The sequence below is a fragment of the Drosophila rhopaloa genome, unplaced genomic scaffold, assembly GCF_018152115.1.
Source record: "Drosophila rhopaloa isolate 14029-0021.01 unplaced genomic scaffold, ASM1815211v1 contig_163, whole genome shotgun sequence".
Classification (NCBI taxonomy): Eukaryota; Metazoa; Arthropoda; class Insecta; order Diptera; family Drosophilidae; genus Drosophila; species Drosophila rhopaloa.
Genome location: NW_025335043.1, coordinates 15425068 through 15442602, shown reverse-complemented (window position 1 = coordinate 15442602; position 17535 = coordinate 15425068). Strand labels below are relative to the sequence as shown.

General features: G+C 36.4%; 2 protein-coding genes across 3 annotated transcripts in view; one reads left to right on the top strand and one right to left on the bottom strand.

Annotated features, from left to right (window-relative positions):
• LOC108044216 overlaps positions 1–7590 on the bottom strand; it is a 34449-nt gene extending 26859 nt beyond the window's left edge. For both annotated transcript variants that reach the window (XM_044457791.1, XM_044457792.1), the window contains exons 1-2: positions 7430–7590; positions 6893–7336 (exon numbers count right to left, since the gene is read on the bottom strand). In XM_044457791.1, the coding sequence (XP_044313726.1) occupies positions 6893–7336; positions 7430–7525 (540 nt within the window). In that variant the 5' untranslated portion in view covers positions 7526–7590. The remainder of the gene's footprint in view (positions 1–6892; positions 7337–7429) is intronic.
• An 852-nt stretch (positions 7591–8442) lies between these two features.
• Positions 8443–9289, top strand: LOC108037020. Its single transcript, XM_017113452.2, has 2 exons — positions 8443–8552; positions 8615–9289. Exons 1-2 carry the CDS (start codon positions 8481–8483, stop codon positions 9089–9091), a joined length of 549 nt encoding a protein of 182 aa, XP_016968941.1. The 5' UTR covers positions 8443–8480; the 3' UTR covers positions 9092–9289.
• The last annotated feature ends 8246 nt before the right edge of the window (positions 9290–17535 follow it).

The following is a 17535-nucleotide window of genomic DNA, read 5'->3' as shown; positions in this document are numbered from 1 at the left end:
TCATTGATAGTTAGCACTTAATCTGTTTCCAAATTTCCTTATCCATCAATCCACCTGTGAATCTATTAATCTGTTTGCTGATCTATATATATTTGCACCTATCCGTCTGCCGAACTATGTGTGCAATTTATCCAAGCCATCCATCTGCATGGTAGAATCCATCAATTTATCTATCCTCAAACTCCTTTTTACCTTTTATTTTTTTTTGGGTATCTGTTTCTGTGTTTTCTTCGCCCGAATAGACATTTATAGCCCGAAAAGTTCGAATGTAAACCTGCACATCCTGGCCAGTTGCCTTGGCTATTTAGTGTGTGTCTATGGCTTCCTTTCCTTTTTTTGCCTGTCTTTTTTTGGGTGCTTCCCATTTCACCTTTTGGGCAAACTTCTCCTTTTTGCACCTGTGTTTTTTGGGTAATTTCTGCCAACCGCTTATGGGGTTTTTTTTTTTTGAAAGCATTTAGGTTTTATGTGCGCCAAGCCAAAGGCAAAACGGATTCCTATCATGACTGAAAACTCGGCTCTGATTTTTCCGCTCTGTTATTGCTGTAATATGAAACAATTTTTTGTGTTCTATTTTCTATTTTTTCTTTTTCGTGTTTTCCGTTTTAGAGCGTTTCAACTTTCATTTCGATGGTCCGTGTGTTTTACGGGTTACGGCTTACGGTTTTGCTCCACGGTCTACGTGCATTTTGGCCGCATATTTTCCGGTCGTGTTGCTACTGCCACTGTCGTTGTTTTGGTTCATTTCACATGCACCATGCACCCGGAAAACCATTGGCATTGTTTGAGCGGGGAAATTAAAAAAAGCGAACACGCAAAACGAGCTGGAAAAATGTTTGTGGGCAGTCCAGGATGAAGTGGAAAGGAATTCCGAATTGTTTACTTTGGCATTCGCGTTGCAGATAGCAGATAGCGGATAGTTATGGGCATTATAGGGGATATGCACGGGGGATTTATAGAGCGGCGATGCCCGTTGATTGAATGCCGGATTTTCGCATATTCAGGAGGGATCAGGAGTTGCACCGAATAAAGGGCGGAATATTTCTCACCGACTTTTCGAAATTAAAACTGAACGTTTTATAAAAAAATAACATGCGAACGGGCAGTTTTATGGAAAGCCGAATGTTTCTACATGAAAATAATAATAGATGTTGATTGAAGCTAACAGATTGTATAAATATTCAATTACAATTCAGTGCAGGTTTAGATGCAATGCCATGAAGTATTTTACTACAATGCATAAATGAAACATTCCAACTGGGAATTTAATTTCAGCTGAAAGACTTTCACAAATTAAATCATACGAAATTGAAATTCATAATGGTCTATTAGCTTACCAAATTCCTACTTAAATATTTAATAAGCTTGGTTCTTTCGGCTCTTCACTTCCTTAACCATCGGCCTTAATCCTCTGCAAAATTTCATTAAATATCTTGATCCCACTCTATCTCATTAGCAACTGCGGACCCACTTAAAACATTTGATAATTTAATCACTCCGGAATTTCTATTATTTGATTCGGCTTATTGTCGGTTAAATCACAGACAGATTGGGTTTTTGGGGCCAAAAAGCAATTTCATCAGTGGCCAAACAGCCCAACAAGCCCACTAACCAACAGGCAAGCCAAACGGCAGCCAACTCAGCACACTTAACCACAAAAAGCAGCGCCCAACAACCCAAGCCACCCAACCACCCAACCACCCACCACCTACATAAGCCGGCTGGCTGAGTGCTTAGTGGGGATGCCACATTAGGCAAATATGTAAATAACTTTTAAGGAATTAAGCGCACTCGCACACAAAAAGCCGAAGACGAGGACCCTGGAGGAAAAGTGAGGCTAGACAATGCGTACTTTCTTGGGCCTTGCTTATCAGCCGATAAACAAGGCCTACAATACAATCACTTATACGCCATGTTGCACCGGTCTGTTGGACAACAAAATGGGGCATGCAACAGGGGAAAATCCCTGGGAAACCGGAAAGGAATGAAGTGCCTTGGGCACTGCGAGAAAGTTGGTAATAACTTAAAGAAAATTATTTTAATATTAAAAGATAAGTAAATCTATTTAGAAGTGGAGATAAATAGATTTTTTATACTTTTTTATAAGACACTACAAATTTAAACCAAACCTTAAAAAACAAAACTAGCCTCTTAATTTTAAAATTAAATGTTATAATTATCTTATCCCAATAATAAGGATTAAATGTGATATTAAAAGTGATTATAAGGCGAAGATACTTAGTAAATTTGACACCAGACATTGGTATTTGTTGTATTTACATTTGAAAGTGATGTAGGCCTAATATCTTTTGTTGGCCCCCCGATTTCTCTCTGTGTGCCAGGTAGAAAACATTAATTACACACACGTTTGCCAAAGGTCCAGAGCTCGAAGTCCCGACCAGGAGCTATGCAGTGCAGCCAGACCAGAAGGCAAACCACAAGCGCGTCATTACCAAACAGGGCAAACAGGGAAAACAGGGAAAACTGGGAAAACCAGAGATGGAAAATGGAAAAGAGGTTGGGAGTAGGATGGAAAAGGGACAGGGAATTGAGAGTGACGCAGAGATGGGGCCGTCGGGAATTGGGAATCGTTTTATAGCTCGCCACGTAAACTCCTGCTGCATTTTATCTGCTCCAGTTGCAACGGAGGTGCCGCAGTGGGAGTCTCCCAAGAGCGAAAGGGACCAACACATTGGTGTAAAAGAGACAGGGACAGCCCCGGAGCATATTTACATTTGCTCGGCATTTAATGCAAGTGGGAATTACAAAAGGAGGGCGTGGCCAGCGATGGTTGTTTGGTTGTAGCTTCTGGTGACTCTGCCACCCGGCTGGCGATTTAAAATATTCGAACCAAGCCGCAGCAAAAAGCCAGGCAGATAGATAGTTAAAAGCAGGAGGGGCCAGCCAGGTTTAAAAGCATAAGCGGAAGCATCATAGTGTGCAATACACAGGCAGAAATTAAGGACATAATCGTTTTTAAACGACTCTTTTAGCACGACACTTAAACATTTTTTTTCAATTTTATCTCTCTTTTAATTAAGCTACAAATGTTAAGAAGCATAAAGTCACTTTCTATAATAATAAACAAATAATTCCTTATTGATTGGTTAGCTTTGATAACGGGCAATGATATTAATGACTGAGTAGATTATATCGCAGCACAGTTTGTCTATTTTTTCCTCTGTAATGCCCTGTTTTCCCCGCTTTTCAGCCAGCATTTTCCCGTAAGAGCGGTAAACAATAATAACAGGCAACAACAATGAAGCATGATGGCCCTGGGAGGATTACAGGACACATTCATGGAGGGGATTTGGGGGGGGTGGAGGTGGGTTTGATGAAGGGCCAGGACCAAGAGCTGAGACTGAAGCATCGGGCGAGTATGCGACTAAGTGTTTTGCAACGGAAATGCCGAGCTATCATGCAAAAAGCCACTGTCAGATTAACGAACCATGGCCAAAACAGATAGGGGGTGAAAAGGGAATGAAAGGGGCGTGAATGGGGGTGAAAAGGGGATGGAGGGGATAGGGGGGGTGGAAACGTAGGTAGCCAGAAGGTAAACGGCATCGGGAGATCCGCATTTCAGGCACGTGACGCAGCGACAGTCCATGACCAAGTGCTGATTTTTTATCAGCCGGAATGCGAGGAAGTGACAGGAAGAGAAAGATGGGCCACGAACTGAACGAAAACTTGCGAAAGGTTATTGACATTGTTGTTTTTCTCCACCACACTCCACCACCCCTCCCAACTCCCTATCTGCATTTCTGTCTCGTCTGATTCGTTCACTTCAAAAATTCGTAGACTTGCAGGCAAACAAACGGCGTAAAAATGCAAAATGAAAAATGAACTGAATGCTGGGACTTAAGGTGGATAAAATAACTCTTATTCAAAAAGCTGAATTTAAAGATTTTAAGCACACAGCGTACACTTTAAATAAAAATTTTAAGATATTTTAAAACCAGATAATTTAGATAATTTAGTATTTTACGTATGCGTAATAATATTTAAGACCATTTCTTTAGTTTTATCACACATACGTAGAGGTGTCTTTGCTCTTATAATTTATATTTTAGAAAACAAAGATTTCAAGCTTAAACTTGTACACAGAGCATACAATTTAAATTAAAATTCTAAAAAACCAATAATTTAAATTTTACGGTGATAAAACAGAAGACATCGCTTAGTTTTATTCGCATACTAGAGGTGACTTTGCTCTCATTATTTATATTTTAGAAAACAAAGATTTCAACTTAAACTTGTACACAGAGCATACAATTAAATTAAAAATTCAAAAAAAAAAAATATTTAAAAGCATCTTAAGTCTTCAGTTTTATCACGCATACGTAGAGGTGTCTTTGCTGTCATCATTTATTTTTTAGAAAATATATTTCTTTAAAGTGCTGCCCATTAAATATATTTGAAATACAGTCATTGAAACTTATTAACTTTTTAAAAGACAAAAATTCACCCACACAAAAATATATATTACTCATACGCAGTGTGGTCTTTCCCTTGAAAAATAGTCTTTTAAAAACTTGATAAGATTATAAAGCATATAAATTCAATACCTAATATAATATATAAGTCAAGGTCTTAAAACTAAAATGTTAAGCTTTCACTGCTTCAAAGTTGTCATCAATTCCCAAGGCACTCAAAACAAAAGCTCAATTATTTTTGATCACCAATAAAATTCCCCCCACTCCAGATTCCGCCCAGCAATCAAAATGCAAGCTTCGCCACTTGTGTGTGACAAAACCCCTTGAAAACATCATTGGATCCTTCAAACGGGTCCAAAAACCGCTTAAAAGCATTGCATACTTGCAGGCGCCTCCTTGAGAAATACAACGGAAAAAAGCATAAAAAGCGGCAGTCAGGACAGAAATAAAAATAAAACGCTGCACAAAAACGGCAACAGAAAAACAAAGCAAAGTCAAGCGGAACGTAACAGAAACTGCGCAACTTTTGAAGAGGTGGAAATGCTTTTTAAGTATTAATTTGCGCAAACACTCGACGCAGCAACGAAAAAGCGAAAAAAGCGAAAAAAAGCGACGAGGAAACAACAGAAGAGGCAAAAAACAAGTTAATAAAGCAGTTGCAGCTGTAGCACCTCCTCAATTTCAACCTCCTTGTTTGTTTGCACTTAAACTTAAAAATGTAATATTGCAATTTAGAAAGTGTGCAGATTTTTTAGTGCTGGCAAAGATATATGAAAACCAATTATGCAAAGTATATGCATTGTTTTTCAAGATTCTAAATTGGTTTGAAACAATTCGTAATTTGATTCATTTATTATAAAATTCACAGAGTAATTTAATCATTTTTGTATTGTATTCAACATAAATTTAAATATAAATATTATAAAGATGATAAAATTTTAAAATTTTTTAAAAATTATTTATTAAAATTTTATTTTACGTATTTAAATGGTGTTAAAAAAACTGATGTCCTCAAGTCTCTCGTAATTTTTATGGCACTCTAGAATTTTTAATTTGTTTTGGTTTTCTTTTCATTTTAATTTTTGTCTTCAGTGCAATCTCTTTGACCAATGTCCCACTAATTGTTTGCAACATGGTCTATCGCTTTGGGCCAACACCTAACCTTAAAAACCCAGGACACCCGCAGGACACCTCCCGTTAAAAGGTTTCCCTGTCAACCCCTCTAAATATCACCCTCCCTTCCACCGACAAGAGCATTTTTACTGTTTTGCGTTAATTGAAAACTTTTTTGCGAGTAGATATTCGTATTTTTCACAGCATGGCAAAAACAAAACTGAATTGGAAAAGTTTTCTAGTTTTTCCCACACTACAAAATGGGGTGTGGAAAGTTGTCGTAAGTAGAAGTGCAACTCTGAGTTTTTAACGCTTTGCCGCCTTTCATTTGTTTAGACCTCAGTTCCCCTTTTCCCCTCTTCCCCCTTTTCAACTCCTCCCCCTTTTCCCTCAAAAGCTTGAAGTTCCAGTGGCTTACCACCCCCACCAAAACACAAAAAAAAAAGGAAAAAACCACCCCAAATTCAGAGCCAGACTTAAGTGTGTTTGTGTTTTCTCTCAGAACTTGGCGGCCAATTAGTTTGTTGCACTGCAATTCGGGGAAAGTAGGGGTTTTTGGGGACTTCAACTGGTTGTGGCAGCTGTTATATTCGAGACTTGGACTTGGTCAAATCGGAAATCCACTCTAAGCTGTTTGGGCTGCTGCGTTTTTTGCGATTGGAAAATTGTCATAAAATAAAGTGAAGGAAATGGAATTTTTGCTCGGACTTTGCCAAGTGAATTGCTTGAAAAGGAAAAATCTTAAGGTTGTTGTAAATTTTGTTTTAAATTAAGACTTTCATAAGACTAAAATTTAAAAATAAAACTAAAATGAATATAGGATTTAAAACAATTAGGAATAATCATCCAAAAAAATAAATTATGTAAAAAAAAAAAAAGGAATAATAAAGATAAAAAAAACCAGGTTATACCCTATTTGGTCTATTTAATGTAACAAATTCTAGGTTATGCTATAATTCATCTCAGAAACTAAATATTAATTGTTATTTGTATGTAAATTAATTGGGTTGCCCCATTAAAAAAGGTGCAAAGCGACTATTAAAATTGTATTATCTCCCAACCAGCAAATTAGTTTGTGATTAAACACAGATTCATTCACAACAATTGAATTTTAAAGCGCTTTAAAAGCTCTTTAATTCATAATATTCAAATAGCCGTGAGCAATCATCAAAAATGACTTCATTGACAACAGGTTTTTTGATTACTGGGGGAGATAAGGAAACCTTGAGAATCAGTTGAAGTGACTGACAAAACAATAGATGGTTATCTGTTATATAATTCAAATTAACCCGTTACTATTATATGTTTTAGTTGCTTGAAATATAATATCTCTCATTTCTACTCACTATTTCCCTCTGCAGCTTGGCGATATTGAAGTTGGCCTGGGCGAGTCTTACACTTAAAGTGGCCACATCGCTTGTTAACTGGGCCCTTTCGCCGGCATTGCGATCCACCAACTTGAGCATCTTGTCCTCCAGACTCTGGTTGACCTTTTGAACCCGCTTGTGCGATTCGTAGAGCCGGTCGTATTTATCCTGCCACGCTATAACACTGTCCTCCAGTTCCACCTGCCGCTCCGATTCCCTCAAACAGGCCGATTCCAGGGCATATAGTTGCGTTTGCTTCTCGATTAACGCCTGCTGCAGTTGCTCAATTTCCGTTGCTGCGGAGGCGGAAGTGGCCGCCTTTCCAGGGGGCGTGGCTGCCGCTGATATAGCCGATGCCGATGCCGCTGCCGATGTTGCAGTTGATATTTCTTTTGCTGTTTTCGGTGTGCCCGCTGTGGCAGCCTGCAATTGAGTAAACACACGAAATGAAATTATGAGCTGCAAATATTTTGTAATTAATTTTGCTTCCGGGGAGCGAGAAACAACAACGCATACCGGACGCAAAGTGTCACACGCTTTCGATTGCAAAACCCGCACTGAAAAGCCCCGGACAAAGTGGGATCCGGAGAATGCTGCTCCGGACAGCTTCATTATTTTACCAGCGGATCTCTTTCTGCTTAATTTTTAAACAACATTTTAAAAAGCTTTGAGCGTGCCGTGTCATAAAAATGCACGTCATGCCCGGCAGTTTGTGGACAAGGGGAGCAAAGGTCCGACTTAACCCGTAACGTGCAGCATCTGCTGGTAATCAGGGGGTTAAGTTAGGGTGAAAGATGGAATACCCTTTGAATCATTTAAAAGTCTTCATATTTTAATATTTTATATATATAAATAAAGTTTATTTAAAACCTTAAAACTTTAATGCTTTCTTTTGTTATAAAAGAATATACTTTTAAAAGATTAGGATCTATATAGCCCACAATTCAGCAGGTAGGGTATAGTACATGGACCTAGAGCTGTTGACAACTGATAAGCAAAGTGTAACGGTGGATTATACAGCACCGCTAACAGAGGGAATTCACAAATTCAGAGAGAGCGAAATGAAACAAGAGAGATCAGCTGAAGAGAACTGAAAACAGATAATACCACAGAGCTTTGGTTTTTATGAACGGTTAATCAGTACCAAATATACGTACTTTTATATAAATATATATATATATATATATATATATATACATACATATTATAATATATGTATACAGAACATCATTGGACATTATCTGCCAAGTCATAAGGCTTAAACTGCAATTTTATTCTATTCAAAGCCAGTCATTATTAAATAACATAACAGCCTTAAAAATATAAATAAACAAAACAAAATGAGCTTAACATTTCTTTTACAAATGCCAACAAAATATATTAGCTCATTACGAAATGTTAATGAAGCAATATCTTTATTGCCGATAAAGTGTATGTGACACGCTTTTAGGAATTTTCTGTTTGGTTTATCTAAATTAGGAATAACAAAACCAGGTCGACACCTATAAAAACGCTGTGATTTGCTCGACAAATATTGTAAAGTGTTCAACCATCAACAAGAAAGAAAATGGAATGGATTTCGAGCCTTTTAGTCCTGGGCATTATTTTTGGTGCAACAGGAAAGGAATTTGCAAAACCGGTTAAACATTTAAAATCATTTAAAAGGGTGAATAACTTACATATGTATAACATATTCCACAGGAGATACGTCTAATACAAAGAGCTCCAGATGTCACAACTTCAACTACTACGGAGAATCCTATTTCGGTACTAAATAAAACAGCAACAGAAAATCTACAATGGATCCTTTCCAAATATAGTCAGCAATGTAATAATAACGTGGAGTTATCTTTATGGCTGGACCAAGTTAAGGAGGCGTTAAAATTTGACAGTAGTCCCACGAGTATCAATATGAAGATATCGGTTTATTCGAAGTTCCAGGATTACGATAAGCAACGTTTAACTTTTGAAAAACTCATCGATGATCGCATAAATTACTTAAATGATATTCTTCCTACCCTCGAACCCAATAGCCAGTGCTCAAAAACTTACCTGGAACAAAAAAAAGCCTTGAAAGCGGCTAAACAACTTGACAATATCGTAAAATCGAAAATTCTTGCACAAAACAGCATCGATTGCACTCCCGAAACAGATTTTGATCTTTATTATAACTATTAATACATATTTTAATTTTTTTGAACTATGGTACTAACATGTCCCAAAACCATTTTAATTTATAGAAATATAACATGTGCATAATAAGATAAATATTTTGTAGGTCTATCTTACTAGAACATTATTGGAAAACTCACAAAAAATAAAGTCCTAATATTGTAATGACAATAATATAATATATATATCAATTTTAATTTATAATTGGGTCACCCTATTAACATGAAAATGTGTCAAATAATTGATCAACGTCCAAATGAAAAATTTGAATACAGATTTTTAGAGAATCGAGCCACAAGTCTTTTGAGGTATGAGGTATTTTTGGAATCCGAAGTCCGATTTTGAGTCACCCTTTTACAAGTCATCAGAAACTTAGCAAAAATAAATAACATGAAAAAGGGTCAAAACATTTATCAACGTTAAAATGCAAAATTTTAATGCAGTTTTTTAGTGAATCAAGCCACAAGTAAATTTGGTGTAATTATTGTCATCGGAAACTTTAAAAATATCTAACATGAAAATGATTCGAACAATTTATCAACCTTCAAATTACGAATTATGCAAGACCCAAACTTCCACAATCCTTGCAGCTCTTCCAAAAAGGTTTATTATATGGAAGGCCAATCCGGGCCTTTCCGACTTAAAAACTACCTGAGCCAGAATATATACATATATACGTTATAGGGTCCAAAATGTGTAATATTCTCTTTAAAGGTACATATATAAAAGTAACTTTATAAAGTAGAAAGAGCTCCTCAAGTACTTTTTTATATCGTCCAAGACTTGACTCCACCTCTATCCATAATGCGGTTATCAATTTCAATACTCATCCATCTCCGACTCGTCCAATTTAGTTGGGAATTTCGAATTTAGTCGGGCGTTTCGACGCAGATGGCTGATGGGGAAGCAAAGTGCAAACTACGTTCTCAAACAACTAATTGGATTAACTTGACACAAAAACGAGAAGGAGTTGCAGCCAGAATGTCGCCAGTGGAAACTTTGTCTTTGGTTACTCCTTGGAATCCTTCGGCTCTGTTGGAAAACCACATGAGTTTTCCTTTCGTCACCATATATGTATGAACGACATGAATTGGCGGGGGAAAGTCGCCAGTCTTTCGAGCTCAAACCTAAAAACTGCAAAATGTACAGAAAATTTAATTAAAAAAGGATTTTCGGCCTGGCTGCTAGTTGCTTGGCTTCTTCTTCGCTGACTTGGCCTCTTTCGATTTTTCCCACACACACACACACACACACACACTCGCACAAACATTTTCCTCAAGCCAAATAATTTTTCTTCGCACTCCATTTTTGCCTAGAACGCATAAGAAAATTCAATTTATAGTTTGTGTGTGTGGGCGTGGCAAATTGCCAAAGACAGACAATGCTATTAATTAATTTGGAAAGCATTTTGCCGGGCGGAAGAAGGCGGTAACAATTAAAACGGAACCGGTTAAAGAGCTGGGTGGGGAGATGGGGTGGGGGGTGGTATTTTTCGGGGCCACAATGATAAAGAGCTGGCCAAAAAGTTTGCTTTTGGCGTGTCCATGTGAGAGTTTCCGGTCCAGGCATACATTTTCCCGGCATATGATAGTTGTTTTCCCCCTATGATTTGTTTGCCTTTGGTCATTAAAACCATTTTCGTGTTCCCACATTTTTCTGCTCTTATGTCGACATTTATGTTAGGTTTTTGCTTGCGGCTTGTTTTTCAATAATTTATCAAATGCTTTTTGTTTTGATGTACACACAAATGGTTTAACAAGCTTAACGAGGGGCTTTTCCGAGGCCTAAATGGCGATTATCTTTTTTTTATCACTTTTTGTTAATCAGTTTTAATTGATATTATTAGGGATTAAGTTGTAAATTGAATAATGGGATAGATTTTATTTATTATTTCCACTTTAGTGCGCGTAATTTATGTTGTTCTGCTGATAACGCTTTTAATTTTCCTGTCATGGTTTTCATTTGTATTGCCACTTGTTTTGCCATTATTAAACCAAAGTGACACCTTAATCGTTTAATAGGTTTTAACCATAAATTGTTGTATACAAATTAATAATTTTTATATTTTTAAGCGAATAAAATGTTTGCCAAGTTCTCAAGTTATTTCCTCAAGTTTCTAATTTTTTATGTAGAAAACATGCTTGTCAGCATCTTTTGCATAACTTTTCATCAGATTCCAATTGTTAAAGCTTTAGCAGAAACATTTTCTCAACCCCGAGGATTCCCTTTTGTTTCTTGAAATTCCCACTTCAATCCTTTCGCTGCTCATTTTTCATGGTTAGAAGACATTTCGAGGAAAGGAAAAGCCGCTTGTTGAGTTTTCCCATGCACGCTGATGACTCTCCGAAAACCGTTTTCTAATTGTCATCCTTCTGCTTGGAGTGCATTGGAAAGCCCCGAAAGTAATGAGAGGAGTTCGGTGTCCTTGTCATTATTTATTATGTTGCTCAAGTCTTTCATTACACAAGCATTTCTGTCTTTCATTTGTTGCCTTTGTGCCGAAAAAAAAATAAGGAAAAGTAACAAGGAAACGAGGGAGAATTTCTTATCAACCGAGGACGTTGTCACATTCCTTCACTGCTTATTTACAGTTATTCAGTTGCTCATTTTCTCCTCCATTTTTCTTCTCACCCACACAAAGACTTGCAAAAAAAAGGGGAAAAAGAAAGTGTGACGCAGAAGTGTAGACTATGAATATAAGAATAATTCCCATCATTAAAAAATTCGAGGTTCATTTTGAACTCATTGAATCTGCCTACAGAAAAATGGGGTTTTAATAAACATATTTAGTATAATACTAGTTTTAAACAAATGTTGACATATAAGGAAGTAATTTTAACTTCTATTGTAAACGCAATACTTTAATATCCTTGCATTTTAAATTTAAATAATAAATACAATACTAGCGAATTATTATTCCCAACTTGAAGATTACATTTTTAGAGTGTTTATATTTCTATTCCTATTCCATGTTAAAATAGTACTGCAATAAAAAAATTTGAATGAAAAGGACCCTGCTCTGAAATATGGCGGTCTGCATAAAAGTTAGAAGTGGAAAATAAAGTTTAGTTACATTTGCCTATATATTTTCTTTCCAACGAACTTTTACGGTTCAGCCTCATTTGAGGGGATAATTACAGATCTGGCAAAGTCCCCGGCCACCACGATTTCCTCCTTGTTGTTTAAGTAACCCAAAACTCGCGACTTTTCCCTGGCTCAATCGATAAACAAATGCGGTAAACATCAATGGACAGCGGGAAAGGACCCAGCGGGAAACTCACACAAGAGTGCTTGGGCAAACAACCTCATTGGATGATGAATGGAAGGTCAATTGCCGTGACCCCGGCGAAAAAAAAAGAAATAAAAGAAAACTGGGGCCAAAAGCAGCGCTGACATTTAACGCAAAGCGACGCGAGCCTGTCAATGCCAATGTCCTGGATGAGAAGCCAGGACACGAGGAAGCGGAGGGGGAGAAGAAGGAGGAGGAGAAGAAGAAAGAGGAGCAGGAAGAGGAGAAGGAGCAACTCGAGATCCCGACCAGGAATGTTTATGCGAATGCTTGGGCACAAAAACATACGTGACGTGCCTCCTTCTTCTTCTCCTACACCTCCCCCTCCCCCTCTGCCCTTTCCCCACCTCGTTTACGTTGACTCTGTGCCCTCTCTTTCTATTCATGTAAGCCCTGCACTCAGAAAAAAAACATTAGCTACTTTCAGGATGCAAAACCTATAATTTCCATGAAGTATAATTTTTAAAATGTCGTCAAATCTGTCTGATATGGAAAATTATTAATAATTCTGTATAAGAACCAATTGATTAAAATTAGCCTTTCATTCTTGAACATTTGGTTAGCAAATCAGTCAAAATGCTTAATTTTTTTAAATTTTTAGACAATTGAAAATTTTTGATTTTGTAATAAATATAGCTGTTAAGTTAGTTATATTAAAAAATTAAGAATTCGTTTTCAAATATTTATAAATGTATATATTATGTAAATTAGAAAATGTGAGAATAGGTTGGAAAAATAAAAGCGTTTAAAACACAATGTTTTTATACAATTTTAGATTTCAGATTTTTATTTTGAACCACAAGCTGATAAACAAAATAATATTCTCCCTTTTCTAATAATGTTTTCCAAGTACGCAAATATTTTTCGCAGTGTCCTTAAGCGGCGGAAGCGATGTGCAGCGACTGACAGCTGAAGGAACACGAATAAGCGAGAGGTCCTGGCAGCGGGAGAAGCGAATTCCCTCAGCTGGAAAAATGCCTCATCTTGGCCTGACAGTTCGCCGAGTTGCGTCAACTTGTCGTCATATTTTTCAGTCAACTGAAAGTTCTCTATGACTTCCTCGATATAAGGATATATGTGCGGAGGTCCTAGATTGTGTGTGTGTGTGTGCGTGTGTGTATTTGTGTGCTTGTGTAATTAGGATAATGGTTGCAGTGGCAAACCATCGGGGGTTTGGCCAACATTCAATACGATATTTATAGATTGTGCAGCAATCGCTTAAGGTTCTTTCGCAATTTGCAGGACGGCCTTTTAAAAATGTATGACTTTGCTTGACTATTTAATCAAATATCTATGTAGTATACTGTGTTTCAAATCGGGTTTTAAGCATTATGCAACTGCTTGATGCTATAGGTAATTAATTTTTCTTTGACCATGGAAAATTTTAAAGATTTTTTAAGATTCAAGCTATTATCTTAAAGCTCAAAAAATTTAAATTTAGATGGGTTTTCCATATTTATAGCTTATTTATATTTTAAAATATAATTTCAATCTTTTCTTGTCTTAAAAAGGTTTACTAATCAATTATTTAAAATTCTTAGACCTATGTTTTATAAATAATATTATAAAACCCAACTGAATTATTACAAAATAATAGTTTCGCAAAGATACCTATAAACATAAACCACTGTGCATTATCGTTAACCCCACAGAATGGTCCCAAATTTGAATTGTATGTAACCCGACATATTTCTTATTGTGCGTATGTGAGTCTGGTTGAATATCCCGTACATTTTGCGCCTGACACATTATGTTAATACGCTTGTAGTTTAATGCTGGCATATATTGAGCTACATGTATTCAACTCAGACACGCACACACGTACAACGAAAGACACGCGAAATTTATGCATATTTTGATGGCATTTTGAACGCATAACGCAAAATGTCAAATACATAAAAATGAAAAGCCGACGAAACGAGTAACGAAGTGAAAGAGTAAACCAATGGCGAAATCATTTCATCCAATACACGCACATTCCACAAAACAGCCAATGTCTCCTTTTTACAGAGAAAAAAATTCTTTAAGACTGTTGTTTTTTAAGATATTAAATATTAAATCATCTTTTGATTCCAACAAATTTTTCAAGATCTTAAAATATGATCAATGACCCCAAATTTACTCAACCCAATTTTGTTATTTAATTTAATTGGTCATTAAAATTAAAAATTAATTCTAAATAAACACTGAATGTGTTAATAATAAAATACTTTTTAAGAATTGAAATGTTAAACTATTTTTCTAGAAATCACTAAGGACTCTAATATTTCTATACTTAAACTTATTAGATAGATGATTTCTCAGTGTGGGGAAATACATATCAAATAACACGAAAGCGGAAATCGATGACGGCCATTTTGCCGTAAATTGAGGCATTTTGCCCCAACGCTCTTGTAATTGTGCCGCTGAAAGATGGAAAGTGACGATGGGGGAAAATGGCTGGGTGGAAAATGGCTGGGAAAAATGGTAAAAATGGGAGGCGTCAAGGATATCTGCTCGGTGGCTGCGACACATTCAGCCGGCTATTTTTAGCTCGATTTTCATTTAATTTGCTGCCCATGCTGCATAACTAAAAACGGCAAACGGTAGTCAAGCTTAAAATCCAACGGAGGGTCGTGAAAAACCAGGCGGGAAAAACCAGCGAGGAAAATTTTAGCGTGTTTCTGTGGTTTTTCCTCCCCTCTATTTCATTTTTACTTGTAGTATTCATGCAATTTGGCAAATTGTGCGCAGGGGGCAAAAAACCACGTATGTGCGTGGCTAATACCAATTTCTAGTCAATTACGCAAATTTTGAATGTTTAAAGAGCCAACTTTTTAGTATGCAAGCGAACTCAATTTGTTTCAGCGCAAAATTTCTGGGGCAAATTAAAATTTGCCAAATCTCGTTAGAAGTAAACAGGTTTGCTGAAATTTAGATGAGTTGCCTAATAACAAATAAATTGTTGGCCATACATCTTTAGTGGAAATGGATGTACTCATAATTAATCCATTTTGTTATTAAACCATTTTGATTTTCTCTCGCCTTCCTACTTTAATTTAGGTTGTAATATTTTAAATAGTTTTAAGAGCTATCATAGTACATTGCCATAAAATAAATAGAAAATAACAATCACGCTCATTTATTATTTTGATTTAATTAAGAGGAAATGTACACATATTATTTTTGGTAATTTATAAATAAATTGCAAGACCAAACAACTGCATAGTTTTGTTAGAGTAAACAACAATTTGTAACACTTTTGTTTGCTCATGATAATGCTGCAGGCAAGTCGGCCAACTTTTCTAATAATTTTAATTGACATTTAAAATATTTGCTATGCAAATTGTGTCGCCATGGTTGTTGTAGCATTATTTGTCTTTCAGCATCCTTCCTTTTCCTGCCGGCTTTCCTCCGGTTTTCCATGTCCTTTTTGGACCCCTCGTTATCTGTGTGTGTTCAGGGACTTGGAAAATCCGTGTGCAATGTCAGTTGCCACGAAGAAGAAGTAGAAGAGGGAACTACGAGTATTTATGTGGGTGCAACGTGGCGTATGATTAATGGAAAAGGGGTAGGAGAAAGCGCATCATATACACATAGTGCATATGGACAAAGTTGAGAGGGCAATGCGAATAAAGCTTAGGGAAAACGCCAAGGAAAAGTGGAAAAATAGGGGATTGCAATATAAATCGATTAAAAACAAATCGTTGATTGAATTTTTCCAAGCCAAAACCAGTTATGACGAACAAAAGGAGAATGGACAAAAAAGGAGGAGGAAAATAAAGAAAAGTCGAAGACAAAGCAGCAATGCAGTGGCAGCAACAATAACAACAATCAACCCCGCCCCAAAATGCCAATTTCCACTCCTGCTTCTCTTTTTTCCTTTTTTTTTTCGTTGTGTTTTTGGCTAAAAGGGAAATAAGCAATTTCAGCAAATAAATCGTAAAAAGTAAAAGTAATAAAATCACGAAAATGAGAAAAGAAACCACGCACATACACACATGAAGAAAATGATGGGAAAATGAAAATACTCGTTGCTATCAAAAACAGACAGCAAACACAATCGCAATCGAAGTAACTGAGAAGAGTCAGGAAATTCGGGAGGGAAAAGCGAGTCAGGGAAAGTCAGGGGAGAAAAGCGTGAGATAACGCTTAATGTGGTGGAAATGGCGGTGCCAACAGTGGTGCCAAGGACCTTGATTAAGAAAAGCCAAGAAAATGGGGGGAAAACATCACAAATTAATGAGTAAATGTTGGCACACGAATGTTGGAATCGAGGCAAGTTATGAAAATATTGATTTTGGCTCAGCTGAATTAGTTGGGAAAAGCCTTATTGTTTCAGAATTAAATGAAGATATATTTCTGCGCAATAGAAAAATATACTTGTGTGTTTTTATGATTGGATTATTTAATTTTAAATCCAATAACATTGGGTTGGAAACTTTCCTCTTCCATTACAATATTTTAAATTGTTTGATATGAAAGAAATTATTTATCATTGTATATTTTCAAAAAAAGGTAAGAAACTTTACTTTTATTTTTATTTTTCCAAATTTTTATTCATCAATTTCTTCTTTAAATAAAATATTATAAGATATATATTCAAGCAGATTAAAATATAAAGAAATTCAATTTTGTCTTTATCATCTTAATAATTTTTAATCAATTTACAAAGAAGCACAGAAGTTTTTTTATCTTCTTAAAAAAAGTAAATGCAATTCCTGGTAAACATTTTACAAAACCACTACGCACATTATATATGTATGAATCTGGCAAATTGAATTGGTTTGAACGCTTGCCCGAAAATCATTCAAACATTTCCCATCAACTTAAGCAGCTCTCGCTTGGCAAACTTCAATATAATTGATTTCTCGCACAGACAAAACCATTCCCAAATTAATTCCCCCTTTTCTTTTTGGCCAATGCCAAAAAAGAGGAATGCTAATCAAGCCGGCCAAAACAAACCGAAATTCGAGAGAGATTCGAGTAGAAGACATATATGAAGTCATACACACTTGGAACTTTTCCAGCTTTCCCCGCCGGAGCACAAAGAGCAGATAAAGAAAATTCCGCACACACACTACACACTCTGGTAGTTTGTGAGTTTTCCGGCCGCACGAAGGAAATGAGCAAGACATTGAGTCACCTCAAATTGTGGGAGTGTGGAAAAGCTGGAAAAGCA